General features: G+C 42.6%; 1 protein-coding gene across 9 annotated transcripts in view; it reads left to right on the top strand.

The window, feature by feature from the left end:
* The window catches only part of gab1 (GRB2-associated binding protein 1), a 94,585-nt gene extending 88,093 nt beyond the window's left edge, over positions 1-6,492 (top strand). For all 9 annotated transcript variants that reach the window (XM_015344641.2, XM_015344640.2, XM_015344638.2 and 6 more), the window contains 3 exons: positions 512-638; positions 3,068-3,202; positions 4,543-6,492. In XM_015344641.2, the coding sequence (XP_015200127.2) occupies positions 512-638; positions 3,068-3,202; positions 4,543-4,701 (421 nt within the window). In that variant the 3' untranslated portion in view covers positions 4,702-6,492. The remainder of the gene's footprint in view (positions 1-511; positions 639-3,067; positions 3,203-4,542) is intronic.
* The last annotated feature ends 8,619 nt before the right edge of the window (positions 6,493-15,111 follow it).

The following is a 15,111-nucleotide window of genomic DNA, read 5'->3' as shown; positions in this document are numbered from 1 at the left end:
TTCCTTAGATTGTGTGTCTAGCTCGGTCACACCCCGGGCTTTCAAGGTGCACTTCACGGGGACTTTTTAAATTCATGTAAATGCGGTCATGCATGAAGTAAGTAATAACATTGCTGTGTGTTGCTCTAAGTGGTGGTCCAGTTATTTTCAGTAGCCTAAAAATCTAATGTGAAAATTCTCATTTTTAGGACTGCAGAAATTACATACACCCTCTTTAGAAAAACAAGACACATTAATTGCTGGACCTTTGTGGCCTTTACCTGTCTTGAACAAATCATTTAAGAATACTGCTGTCAACGCGTGGCTGTTTTATTCCCTATGGTTTTAAATGTTGCACAATGTAGGACATGGGTTCATGCTTTGTTTTACATGAGACGTGAAGGTTTTGAAACATCAGCTCCAGGATGGAGTGTCTCAGACTCTGAGCACGCTGTCTGTCAGTGATGACTTCAATGTTGCAGGTGATCTTTGTGCTTTAAGTGTGGTCTGTAAGACGTGTCCTGCTAATCAGTCCCACCAGGTTCCCTATGCCTCCGAGACCCCCGTCAGTGCAGAGCACCGCCTCCAGCACTGACTCCCACGACGACAGTGATGAGAATTATGTACCCATGGTCTCTAGCATGCCTGCAGACGAACCAGTATGTAAACTCAGCTCCAAGTCTACTGTTCCTATTTTCACTTTTTTTTTCACTGTGCCATTGTAGTCGACAAACAGTTTATTTTCCTGTACCATCTGACATTCTTTCTGTCTAAAACTATGCCTTTATTTTTATCTTGCTCACCTTCTTGAAATTCATGCACCTCTTGTCTGGGATAGAAATCTGCCTCCTGTTCAGGGCAGGTTCGTACCCTGCCGGCTTGCAGTGTGCTAGGTTGGTAGCTGACAGTGACGTCACTGAATTTGGCCTTTGTTTGTTGTTCACAGACCTTGTCTTGGACTCTAATGAATTATGTTCTGTGACCTTCTATATAAATAAGTGCTCCGCATCCTCTCATAAAGGGCTCACGCTTGTCTGCATAATATTGACTTCAGATCAGGGGTGAAATAAATGTAATCTTTCTGAAAGACCAGATCGCAGAGAGCCTTGACTATGTGACAGCAAAGGCAGGCAGCACAGATGCAGCACACCAAAATTTATAGCCATGTAGAAAAATATACATTCTCAAGAAAGAGCAATGACAACAGAGTACAGATCTTCGTTTGATCTTTGCTCAACTACTGAATAGAAGGATGTTCTACGACGTAGTTTGGATCTTCTGGGATGATCATGTGTGCTCCTGGTTGTTTAAAATTGCCCCCCAGAATGCTAATCTTTAGAAAATGATAGGACTAACTTAGTTGGGGATTCTAAAGTAAAAGAGGCTTTTTAAATGATGTTGATAGATAAATGGTATATGAACCTTTTAATACACATTGTGAAAATTAACCTTATCATTATAACTGTTATTAATAGTTTGTATTTCAGAGTTTCTGTGTATGTATTCCTTTCACTTTACCATAAGGAAATAGCATAATGTAAATGATAAGGTAAACCCAGCAGCTGAAATACAGCTTTCCCTCTGTTAGTATAACCAATCAAACTGAACTAAACTAGGATACATTTCAAATCTAGCCTGCAGCATATTAGGAGTCACCTTTCCTTTTGATTTTATTGGTAGTTGGTCCTCTGTGCTGAGGAAAATCCCTCAGCTATGTGTGATTTCTCAATGTGAATGAGGACGCGTTCAGTAGAAGAGCCCCATCATAGGCAGTTGAAAAGGACTGGCCAGAAGGACTCCTCACTTCTTCTTTTTTCCAGCTTTTTTTAGTCTTATTTTCTGCTTGGAGCACCACTGGAGACTGCTTCTCTTCCATTGTTATGTTTGCACTTCATCTCTTATGCCAATTCCCCCACTGGTATCAAGGACCCTTTTCTTGTCATCAGTAAATAATTCTCTTGTATCTTTAAATATAGGTTTAATAAGGCAAACATCTCCAATGTGGCTTCATTTTTTCTGAAACCTTTGTTTCATGGCTTATTTCGCCTTGGCAGTCCGAGCCTAGGAGAGCCAGGAGAGGAGTTTTTATACCTGCCAGGGCTGTGCTCTTTTGCTCCTTTTATTTATGCTGCACTCACAAAGCAACACAGACGAGTACGTTATTTCCGAGTTCACTTTTTGGTGTTTACATGATGACACAGAAAAGGGCCAGTTGTTACCGGTCTCGTGTATTCTTTTTGAACAGCGTTACCCTTCCTTTTTACCTGGATGTCCTTCTGCTGCCCTATTTCATCCGTTGGCGGTTTTCCTTTCTTGTTCCAGCTGCTCTTTTCCCTTTGCGCTTTTTTTTTCTTCAGTTCCTTTCTGACTGCCCCCTCTTGTTCCTCTCTCCCCCTGCTCTGTAGAGAAGAGTCCTTCTACTGCACTGTCCCCATCACCCCTGTTAAGCGAGAAGTGTCAGACCTTGACGAGATAGAGGAGGTGAGGTGGGAGCCTTGGAAGAGTAGTCTAGAGAAAGGAGTTGACGTTAATTGCTGAAAAAGCTTTGCCCAATTGCTGTTCCGTTAAGTGGCTTAATGAGTGCCGCTTAATGAGGGCCTGTGGTTATCATTGGTTAGAGAAGGAAGATTGCCTAGAACTGACTGGCCGTGCCAACCTGCTGCAATGCCTGCTGAGCTTTGTAGATGTAGTGGATGTGACTGGTGTGGGTAGAGTGGGTTAGTGTGATTTAAGTCCTCATTGCTCTCGCCTGGGAAGTATAACTGCTGGGCATTCCAGAATGGAGGGGCAAAAATTTGGGCAATAGATCGAGAGTCAGAGACAAAGAAAATGCTAAAGCTGAACTATGTCACTTTCTTCTTTGCTTTGCAGTTCAGTGCATGCTGTCGCTTTCTTTTGTCCAAGAAAATAATTATGCTGCATTTATCTCTGTCCATTGTTATACTTAACACTGACTTTTCTAGACCATTTAGATATTAGCACTTGTCTCTCCTGTCCTCATGCTTGCTGTGCAGTTCTCACACTGTTGGAACATTTCAGTCTTTACACTCTCAATGAGTATGTCTTGTGTGTAACGTTTCCCTTTCAGCCTCAGAACATGAAACTTTTGGCTCAGATGAACACTGATGGCGGCAGCAGTCCAATGGTGAAACCGAAAGGTGACAAGCAGGTGGAATACTTGGACTTGGACCTGGACCCGGGAAAATCAACACCCCCTCGTAAGGTACGACTTGCCAGTGTGCTGGGTGCAGTCTGACTCCGCTGTTAGGAGGACATGGCGCAGCTGGTGGAGCGTCCCGCTTCTGATTGGCAAGCTGGAAATCTCGCCGCGCCTACCTGTTAAAATAACAGCAGGTTGGGAATTAGAGGAAGTAACACTGTAGTTGTTTAATCGGATATGATACAATATTGTTTAGTCATTTAAAAAGCCAGACTTATGTGAGTGTATTAATTAATAATAATAATAATTGCTTACACTGGACACTCCATTCAAAGCGCTTTACAGGTAATGGGGACTCCCCTCCGCCACCACCAATGTGAAGCCCCACCTGGATGATGCGACGGCAGCCATAGTGCGCCAGAACACTCACCACACATCAGCTATCAGTGGGGAGGAGAACAGAGTAATGAAGCCAATTCATAGAGGGGGGTTGTTAGGAGGCCATGATTGATAACAGCCGATGGGGAAATTTGGCCAGGATGCCGGGGTTGCACCCCTACTCTTTTCAAGAAACGCCCTGGGATTTTTAATGACCACAAAGAGTCAGGACCTCGGTTTTACGTCTCATCCGAAGGACGGCGCCTGTTTACAGTATAGTGTCCCCATCACTATACTGGGGCATTAGGACCCACATGGACCGCAGGGTGAGCACCCCCTACTGGCCCCTCTAATACTTTTTCCAGCAGCAACCTTAGTTTTTCCCAGGAGGTCTCCCATCCAGGTACTGGCCAGGCTCACACCTGCTTACAGCGTTGTATGCGTTGTATTCACTAACGTTATCTGGCTAACTGTGTAATCTTGCTTTGTGAGATACCCCTCTGATTGGTTAATATCATTTCACTGCTCGTTTAGTGTTTTGTATGCGTTGTTTCGATTTGTTTATATGTTAAGTTATTTTGAGGCAAAGCTGTGCTTGATATTTTCGTCTGATGTTCTGTTTAAACTTTAGGATAGTGTTGGGAGGGAACTCTGGGGTTGTCATTATAAGAGTTAGAAAATTTAATGTGTTCTTATAGGAATTATGTTTTTGGTTTACGAATTTTCACCTTTCGAGCAGTATATATTAAGTTCCTAAATCAAGGGATGACTGTACTGCACTGTAAAAATATCAAAATCCCACATAGAATTTGGTTGCTTAGCAGGTTAAGGAATATAACCGCTACGTAAGCTGATGACTGTATTTAAGAATTCTAATTCTCAGTTACTCTCACATAAAGACAAAATGGGTCAAAAATGTCGCTGTTTAAAAGAGCGACGGGCTTGTCCGAAAGCGTATTCTGCAGGTGTCTAATTGAGCTAAGAAGAGTGCTGATGTCATGAGCGCGTTCTCCTTGTTTGTTTAGAAGAAGAGCAACGGGACGAGCAGCACCGCGTCGGATGAGCGCGTGGACTACGTGGTTGTGGATCAGCAGCGAACGCAAGCGTTAAAGGACACCCGGAAGGCCTGGAATGATGGGAGGCAATCGACAGATTCTGAAACTCCTTCCAAAGGCGCCAAGTGATTTCGGCCGTCCCCCTCCCACGAGCCGGTGCAAAGACCACTGCGGGCTGGACACTGCCGCTGCCGCACAACAGCACTGCTGGAAAGAGGCTTAAAGGAACACTAAGGCATGGGCTCTCGTTGGTGAAAGACAAAGGAAATAAAAAAGAGTTTCAGCATTTTGTTTACAGTACCGCCTATCTGAACTCTGCTCTTTGCTTCAATGTTCTGAACACAACACATCCAGCTCTGCCTTCCTGTTGGCATGTCACAGCATGGTGGAAGAACTCTGCCCGCTTTCTTCATGCTGGAAAAGACGTCAATGCAGCCGGGGACTTTTGGACCAGTGGGCACTTCATTGTGTTTTCCTTGACGTTTCTTTTTTTAAAAAGGCCACTCACTGTTCTGTCAGATGCTATAGTTGTCCTTTTTTTTTTCTTGAAATCTTAATATGCGCACTCATTCGCACACACTTGTACACAGGTTGATTCACTTTCTTTCCCTTATTCTTTGTGGGGGAGGTTCTTAGATTCACTTCTTTACAAGAAAAACTTGGCTAGGTCACGTTCAAAGTTTGGGGAGGGGGGGATGACAAAAATCACTTTCTGTTTTCCGATTCATTCTAGGACATCACAGTTGGATCCAGCTGCAAATATTCTTACCTGCTTCATGTCCTTAAAGTTGCTTCCTAATGCAGCTTTAAATTCAGAATAAGTTTCTTTGTTTTGTAGAAAATGCCATTTTGCTTCAAAGGTGTAAAAATAACATTTCTTCACTTCCTTATTCCTTTCATATAAATGCATCCCATTTGCTCAGACAAAAGTGTGAGTAGTCTAAGTTAAAATAATCTATATTACTGAAAGTGTCCTTTAAGTGTACTGAATCTACTATGCGAAAGCTAAAGTGTGGATTCTGCAGGAAAGAATCCCGCACCTACTGAGATGGTGGTATCGGATTTATAATCTGAATTATGAAAATGATGGAATTGATTTAACTGTGACAGCTTTTTAATGGGAAGTTTTTAAGCTTTCTGTTAGTTATGCAAGGTATCAAACTCTAAAGAAAACAAGATCAGGTACTCATAATTACTAATACAGCTATCCATTTATAATTTATTTTTTTAAAGTAGTCAGGTGTTCTTATAACCAGTAGTGATCTTGCAATCTATGCGCTACTGATTGATATAAGTTTTGTGATCTGTAAACTGTTTATTAATGCTCAGAAAATGTGCTGTAAAAGATGCCTTCTTAACAAGTGCCAGTTATTTTATTTTTGCATCAGCAATGTATTTTTATTCTTCATTCCTTTATCTAGGTGACTTTTTCAAGATTAACACTTTTTCTTTTCCTATTAAATCATTTTAATTTATTTTGTATTAATTTGCTTTACAGTTTTTCCCCCTTTGGGACTGCCTTATCTAGATGATGTTGTTGATGTCTGCTGTAAATAAGAAAAACACATCTGCCTAAACTACTTACGTACTTATCTTACCGTCTGTACATATATTACAGTACCTTTACTAACTTCTCTGTACTTAAACCTTGAACACGCAGAAGCGTATGTCTTGCTTTGTCCTGAAAATCTTAGCTTTCCTGTACATAATTGCTCTACTATTCCAGCATGTACTCTTCGAGAACTGTGCCTATAATGAACTGAAGATTTGTTTCCAAGTGGCTTAATTTTCCTCCTCTTCTGCAGAATTTACTGGTTACATGACAGACAACAAATCTTTATGCTTTGTATCTTTTTTAAATAAATCAAAAGACAAGTGTACATTTTAAAGTAAATAAACAAGAGCGTTATGCATTCTAAACACCTGAAAGAAAGAAATTATTAAAATCACTATTAATTGTTTTCAAATCATGTGCTGGACATCACACTGCTTTACCTGTTAGGCATCTTATAAAGGGCATCTCAGGGCAGAATATTTTAATTAACTTTTGCCTCCTAACCTCTTCATAAACACCTGTTTTCAGAAAGTAGTGAAGTAGTAAGTAGTAAAGGCTTAGTTTGTCTTTGTTTAAGAACAGATTCAACAAAATGAAGATTAAAAGTCTTCCTTTGTGCCCTAATGCATTGTAACTAGGGAGGTCGAAGTTTCCACAAGTGTTCTTGTTGTGTCTGAGTAAATTCCCTGGCAAAAGGCTTTGACTTTCTCCATTGAAAGTAGACTGCATCTTTTAAGCAAATTCAGGTAAAGAACATCAGCACTGCCTAACTTCATCTCCCCTGGGATTGATTCAGAAATAACAATCTCTCTGCTGTTTTTTTAGATTGTTCCTATGGTCAGACTGCTGTGATCTGATCATAGTTCAGTTGAAATTGGTCTGTTGTAGAGTACTGTATTACAACAAGGGAATTACATCAGAGGGAAGACTGGTTAGTCACAAAACATTGTGTACATGTTCAATTCTTTTAAATTCCAGGTTCGAGATGGCAGAATTGAAGAAAAATACTTGTAGAGACTTGCTTCAAATTAAGTTATCCTGAAATTCAAGAACTCATACCTGTGAAACAAAAATAAACTCAGGTAATGGGTAGAAATGTTCTGTATATTCATGTGTGATTGTTCTTTTCTAGAAATCAAGGGATCAGGGCACTCTTTAATCTTGCCAATCATTTTAAGATTATAACCCACTTGTAATTTTCCATTCTTCATCATTATTGATTTTTTTCAGTGGAAACTCAGTCTTCAAATGATTTGAATTGAATGAATGATTGAATTTCACTTAGGTTATGTATGAAATGGGCACAGACTATGCAGCATTTTCCTGTGCACAAGTAGTTATGAAATGAAACTCTTGATACAGTATAGACTGTTGAGCCAGTTTTGCAAAAATCTGAATTTAATTGTGCATGTGATTGAAGAACTGGAGAGTGTGCAGAAAAAGGGTAAGTGGTAAGTGAAGAAGTTAACTAACCAGTGATTAATATTTATACAGTGCCATGGTGATTCCATGCTCTTCCTTATTTAAATCATTTTGTTTGCTGAGATTTGTAAATCTAGTTTAATGTGCAGAGAATACAAAAATGATGGTGGTGTTCCAAACATTATATAAGGCAGTAGAGAAACTCTTAGACACTTCATTTCCAGGCAGACATTAGGGATATGAAATCTAATCTAGACAAGTATATGCAGGTTTGAAGAATGTGTACTGTAAATTTAAAAATGGTTGGCACTGATCGTCTTGAACTTGAAAATTGTTTAGGCACTTATGTTGGCTCATCATTGGACTCATGACACCATAGTAAGAAAATGAATCTGGAAGTATGATGGTGTGAAACGGATAGGAATTAAATGGAGCAGTGTTAAAATTTTGCATTGCTTTAGTCAGGCATTTAAAATCACCCATACCGTCTTTGTGGCCATGTTCGCATCTTATAGTTTGCAGCATTACATTGAATGGTTGAAGAAATTGAATCTTTTCACTCATGAGGACTCGATGGGGCATAATACAGGTACTGTATTCCGAATCCTTAAAGCGATTAGCACATTCAAAGCAATGGAGTGCTTCAGGGTCAATGCTGAAACAAAGAGGAATTTAAGCCTCTCAAGCGGCTTACCAAAGCACAGGTTGAGCTGTATGAACGCGGGTTCGAGCCTGGGTCACGTCGCTAGCTGACTGCGACTGGGATTCCTTAAAAAGCACTTCCCACTCGGCTGAGCGCCAGCTCTTGCCTTACCCAGGAGCTAAGGTACAAGGAGTAGGCCAGGACTTTCTCGGGTGTCTGCTACCGTGTTCCAGTCCAGGCTGAACCTCCATCCTGGGGCTATGGTACCTGTAACCTGTTAAACGAAGAGAAACTCGAAGGAGGGCTGTTGGGAGGTACTGGCCTCCATCTACAGTATTCTCCTCTGTGTGTGGTGATGGGATTTGTAACTACGCTTGCATGAAAAACACCACAGTGGTTCTTCCGTATGGGGTGTTTAATTGGTAATTCTAAATTAAAAAAAAAAACTAACGCAAGAGTGAAAATAGTTCTTTAGATGAAGGTTGGAGGAGTTCTTGAAGTAATGAGCCTGTCATGCTATTAAACTCATTCAATAGCTAAAAACTTTTAGGCAATAGCTGGACAAATCCACATATCAATATATTGTAGACAAGAAAAACAAGCATAATGGTCCTACTCTTAAAACTTTCCACATCCCGTCGCACATTTAGTTTTTTTAATTGATATAATGTGTATCAGAATAATTGTGGACAGAGCCAAATTCATGTGTTCTGATTCTAGTCGAAATTGCAGTGGCAAATTTGTTTTCTTTGTTTTGTTAGCAACGTGAAAATGATCAATAATAAAAGTCTCTCTGAGTGAAGCTGACGCTTTTGGTTGAAATGAAGGTTTGCTCTTCCAGCTTCCTCTTTTTGAAGAGAAATGATCCTCTGCTAGTCAGCTGAGTCAGCTCTCCTTGGCACATGATGCTGGCTGGACCTTGTAAGAGGAACTCCACTGCACAGGGCAATGAAAACTTGCAATTAATACCTTGGTTTTATAGAGTATCTCATCCAGAGGATGCCATATTTTTACAGTATAGTGTCCCCATCACTATACTGGGGCATTAGGACCCACACAGGCCACAGGGTGAGCGCCCCCCTACTGGCCCCTCGAATACCTCTTCCAGCACCAATCTTGGTTTTTCCCAGGAGGCCTCCCATTCAGGTACTGGCCAGGCTCACACCTGCTGAGCTTTAGTGGGTTGCCAGTTGTGAGTTGTAGGGTGATATGGAAATTAACACGAAGAGGGCTGTCTGCTGCAGTCTGAAACAGTGAAATAATGCAAAACCGAGAAATCAACACAAAAGAATGCCATGTTAGAGAATTAAAAACCTACAGAGCACAGAACTTTAACACTAGGATACTTGGACCTGTAAGCACTTTAAGGGACTTTTTTCAGAATTGGAAGCTGTTTACTGCAGCTTGTTGGGATGTTCTAGCCTCAGGAATAATTAATGCTACAGTAGATTTCTCATTCAATAACTGGCATTAGTTTCTATGTATCTGTACACCCATGATTGTTTTTCCTATCTCTACATAGGTAATGGTTGTTCTGTATGCCTTGTTGTATGCTATACTGTTATCTCAAATGTTCAAATAAGCAAAAGTGTAGTGGTCTGCACCTCCCCCCCCCCACCCCCGGTGCTGGTCTGCTCCTTGACCTTCACCCTGTCATCACAGCCAGGAGTACTCCCTTCTCTCGCCACCCCCATCCCCTAGCAGGCAGGGAAAGTTTCCTCTCGTGTCTCTTTTGTCCTTATGTGCTTTCAGCCAATGGCTCTCTCACTCTCTCCTTATCTCTGTGCTTTGCCAGTCTCCACGACTTGCACGCCCACCTGCAATCTTCAAGGGCAATAAACTGGAGTATCCAGAGGCTGCTGCTCCCGCCTGTCCTTCTCCCGCTGTGACTGCCAAGGAAAGAGGGGAAAAAAGGGAGAATCTCTGCAGTGCATGTGTGTTTCTGTGTCTACATATAAAAAAGACGGGACTATTTTTTAGGATATTGAATAAGTTAATAAGAAAACTCACCCTCCTCATTCTGGTGGAAAATGTATTTCCAAAAGCTGCCGAAAAGACCTGATCCATCTGGAGGCATCAGGGGCTGCAGAATGCACTTCACTGTCAAATTTACAGGAAATTACAAATTAATAATTTATTTACATATTTATTTTGGTTGGACACTGTGGAACCATTTCTGTCATATCTAAATTAGATTATTTTCTATTTCTGGCTCATCTGAGAAAATGCTCCAGTCATCAAATGTGGGTCATAGGTTTCCCTCCACTACTCTGAAACACTGGCTACGGTTATTGTGTGCACTCCTGCCAGGTGTGGTCCTCAAGTACTGTTGTTTAGTTGCTTCTGCTGCTCTTGGGGCTCTGAGAGTTTCAGAGCATGTCTTTTGGAGCTACTGAGGATCACACACAGTCTAATAACTGTTCATTAGTCACCCAAAGTGACAGTGTCACGTTTTCATAATTATACAGCTTTTGCCTAGCAGTATTCACGAGCAACTCCTTTAAGTCCCATAAAAAGTCTATAGATTTTCACAAAGTTTTTCCACAAACCCTTTACATTATCTGCACCCAGAAATTGCTGAAATGAAATTTTGGTCCTGCTTGGTTTCTCTGTTCAGACGTGCGGCTGAGATACAGTAGCACCCTGTAACCTGATCAAAACCAGCAGGGCTGGGCCTGGTCCGTTTAGCAGATGGTCAGTAGGTGGCACTCTTCCCTCTGGGCAATTTGTAATTAGTGATTCAATGTGATGACCAGGGACACCGGGTTGTAGAAAGTGGCACTGGATCTTCTGATGTAATTTTAAACTGTTTTAAAGAGAAGGGATTTTAACTCTGGGGTCCTGGCTAAAATTTCCACTGTCTTATACAATCTGGCTTTCCTGCAGAATCCCCTCAGCTCAAATGGTAAATGAATTGCACAGTTCTGACTGATGTGCTGTGTAGTGGTGCTTCTGGCCCACAGAGGCTACCAGGGCTCTGTTCCTGAGTGGTGGTGGGCGAAGTGGGTCCCCTCCTTCATGCAGTGTGCTGTGGGATCCTTTAGGATGAGAGCTGCTTGTTGCAGCCTGAGCACAGCAGAGGTCTGGAGCCGACAGGGTTTGAAATTTAAATGTCGTTGTGCCCTTCATTCTGTAAGCTGGAAACACTTTGGAGGTTCTGAGGCACAGTTCGCAGTGTCAATCAAAGTATCTTCAGCCACTAAGATATGTCACCAGTGGTTTTCTAAGTGGTCTTCCAGGCTCGTGGTCTTCTCAATATTACAGCCCCTGATCTGGTGGTGCTTGCAGCTCTCGGACCGCAGGTTTGTTCTCCGGCCTGTTCGGAAAGTCCTGTGCTCTCTGAAGCCTTTCACCAGAGCTCCCAGGTGTGCAGTGCTTGCCTGCTCACTGGGTACCTCACACCCTGCTACAGAGACGGCAGACACTTAGATAGAGAGAAGATCAACAGTCAATTATCTGGGAGTGGAATGATTGGCAGCTGCCTCCTCTTCAGCAGATGCTGTTGCAGTGCTATATAAATCCAAGTTTTCAAGTACCATTTCATTTCCACTCCAAACCCAAGTTCAGCGTTTTCAGATTTTGTGAATAGTACTAAGCGGCTCCTCGTGGGATTTAGATACACATTGTTTCCCTCACTTCTTTCCCTCACAAATCTTTTACTGTGCATGAACTGTAGCCTTCTAACACAGCAAGTTAATCATTTCTGACTGGCAAACTGTTAATTACAGGCTAAAAGAGTTGTTTCCTCTCGCCTATTGCAACAGACGCTCCCATTTCGGCAGTTTCGGCTGGAGACAACTTGCAGCCTCACTGACAGTGTTATTGTCCTTTTCATTGCGGCGGGTCACGGAGCAGGTAAAGCTGGGAAGGCAGAGGAAGAGCAGACATCCTCTGGACACAGAGGTGAAAAGGGGAGAGCAGGGATTGCTCCATGTTTTTCTAGAAGAAAACGGCAGGAAAGGGTGGACCAGGGGTAAAAGGGGAGGGGGTGTGGGCACAGTCAGCGCAGCGCCGGGGAGTGTCGACCATGACACAGCAGCCCCCCAAGTCCCTTTCCCCAAGACAGACTTTGAAATCCTGGAATTGGACTGTCTTTTGGGCAGCAGGAGCAACAGGGATCTGGTCTGGGGCCGACCGGAGCACCAGTGGCTACTGGAGTGCAGTGACCAGGGAGGTCTTGCCCTTCATCAGATGGGGCTGGGACGATCAATCTCTGGAGGTGTCTTCTTTCACAGAGGGAACTCAGTCAATGCGTGTGTGGACACAGGGGCGCGGTCTCCTCTTTCCCTGCTCAAAGACCTTTCATGGGCCCACCCACCTGTTGCCCCGCCCAGGCAGTGTCCTCAGATCCACTGTCCCGCAGCCTTCGCCTGCCCGAGGAAGACGTCACGGACTGTCTCCCCATGGTGTCAGAGGGATGGAGAAAACATCTGGTCGTCTTGTTTAGCAGGACACAGGGTAGCCTACACCCTCTCTTGGACTGTTTGGAGCCTGGTTTCGGTTCCCTTCCTGTCCTTTCTAGAAAATGCAGGCTTGACAGCAGGACCTAGCGGCTCACTGTCCATGGGGAGGCCACCAGTTGTCTCTTCCTATGTGGCCCACTCGTGGGTCTGCACCCACTCTTTGACCATTTGGAGTGTGGCTTCGGCACCCCTGCTGTCCTCTGTAGAGGGCACATGCTCTGGCAGCAGGGTCCACAGCTCATGTGAGGTGGGGAGCATTCACAGTTCTGCTGGGCGATAATCTCTATGGTGCTCTGGGAGCAGGGTCCCACAGCCAGTGATCGCATGAGGGCCTCGTCCCAGTGACGTGCTGGGGTGCTGCTGGACATCGTCTTCTGTGGAGCTCTGGCAGCAGGGCCCTGTGGCAAATGGGAGCAGGGCTGGATGTCACCCTCTGTTGCACTAGGCACAAGGGAGCAATCTTGTAAATGCCTTATCTGTGCCAGTCCATTGCTCCCCCCAGCTGCTTTGCTTTGGCTCTGTCTGAGCAGCAGTTGTTCTGCTGTGTTCCAGGTTTCGCCTACAACCCAAGACAGGGCATCCCACTCTTTACACCAATGCAACACAAGCTCTCGTTTCAGCAGCGGCATTACGCAGGCTGGAGATGACTGTCAGACTCACTGACAGTTTTATTGCCCTTTTCATCACAGCGAGGCATGCCACTCACGGAGCAGGTCAGGCTAGAAGGCAGAAAGAGAGACATACTCTGGACGCAGAGGTGGGAAAGAGAAAAAGATCGAATTGCTTCCTGGTTTTACAGGGGGAAATGGTGGGAAAGTGTGAACCTGGAGTGAAAGGGGTCTTGGGGACAGTCCAACGCCAGGGGGTTGCAGATATATACCACATGTTAAAGGCAAACTGCAATCCTGATTTTTTGGACCAGTTATTAAATCTCAGTAACAAAATAAATTAATTGATGTTGTAAAAAACATTTTTATAAATTTCGAATTAAGCCCAAAATTGTGAACTTTGTGAAAGCACTAAATCACCATGTTGTTGCAAACTCGCAATCAAGTTTCCACGGGTTGTGATGTGATGCGGCCCTTTCTGCTCGCTAGTCGATGTAATGACTAATGTAAATCATGTACTGCATACAGATCACGCTGCGCATACCTGGAACTTTAATCTATTTTGTGATGTAAATATGAAATTTTACAGGTTACAGTGTACATTTGACTTTTATTATGGTTTGAAATGCACTCATCAATGCTGATTCTAACCACAAAATATTAAAATAGCTTTGTTATTTAGCTAAGTACCAGTGTTTTCAATTTCATTTTTACAAATAAAATCACATCCAGGCCTCACTGCTGTTGCACAACAATGTCTTAATCAGGTTAGCTCTGATTTTTTATTCCATGACACATTTTTTACACCACCTCCTGAAGTGAAGAAATGATTAGGGGTGTGCTGTATGATGGCAGATTGATAACCTCAGTGCAAGTTTTTGGAATCAGTGTGGCACATCTCTGCTTATATCAGTAGGGCAAAACTTTCCTCTTGGGGGGGCACATTGCTTGTGGGATTTTGATCTACCTCAGATTTATTTCCACGATCAAGCTACATATTATCCTAATTTAATTAATTTAGCATATTACCTAGGTCTTTAGCTGTTGATGATTTGAAGAGATTTAGAAAATCTGTTGGGTTATGGTTCTTAAAACTATAGTAATATACCTATGAACGTCAATAGGAATCCTATTGGTTGCCTAATGGTTGCCTGTCTGGGTGTTACAGGCAACCATTATATCACCAATTTCACATCACGTCAACAGTTAACTTTCAACAACCTCATATCTAATTTGTGGAGGAGTCAGATCCTAACCCAGGAAGCACACACTCACAAAAGGGGTAATCTCAAAGAAGCCAATTAACTTTCCAGTATGCTTTTGGGCTGTGGGAGGAAACCACACAACACCCCAGGAATTGAACTCTGGGCCCCAGCACTACAAAGTAAACCCCTGCACCACTGTGCTACTGTTACCCACAGTTCACAGATTATTTAAAAAAAAATGTCAAATATCCTTCAGCCCTCAAGAACTATTGTTCCCTTCTTTGTATCAGTTGCTTAATTGATCAGGTGCTTGAACAAGTGTTTTTTATCTTTAAATAACAAATTTAGATTGACCGATAATATTTTTCCCTCACAAAAGTTTACAATAGGGCAATCTAATTCTTAATTTATTCCTTGTTTTTTGTTATTCTGTCCAAATTTTTGAATGATCAACACAACGAAGCTAGAGCAACTGATTTAAAATGGGTCTCTCAGAAACAGTCCAGCATTAGATTTCTTGTAGCGTTCTTGAAAATGAAAACACAAGAAATACAAATGGGTACAAGCCATTTGGAACTATTTTGTTATAGCAAGCAGTAGTTAAGAAATCTACAGCTAAGTGAAAATCGGGATTTTAGAAATT

Source organism: Lepisosteus oculatus, chromosome 1, assembly GCF_040954835.1.
Source record: "Lepisosteus oculatus isolate fLepOcu1 chromosome 1, fLepOcu1.hap2, whole genome shotgun sequence".
Classification (NCBI taxonomy): Eukaryota; Metazoa; Chordata; class Actinopteri; order Semionotiformes; family Lepisosteidae; genus Lepisosteus; species Lepisosteus oculatus.
Note: the sequence above shows the minus strand (reverse complement) of the source record. Positions and strands in the feature narration are given on the sequence as shown.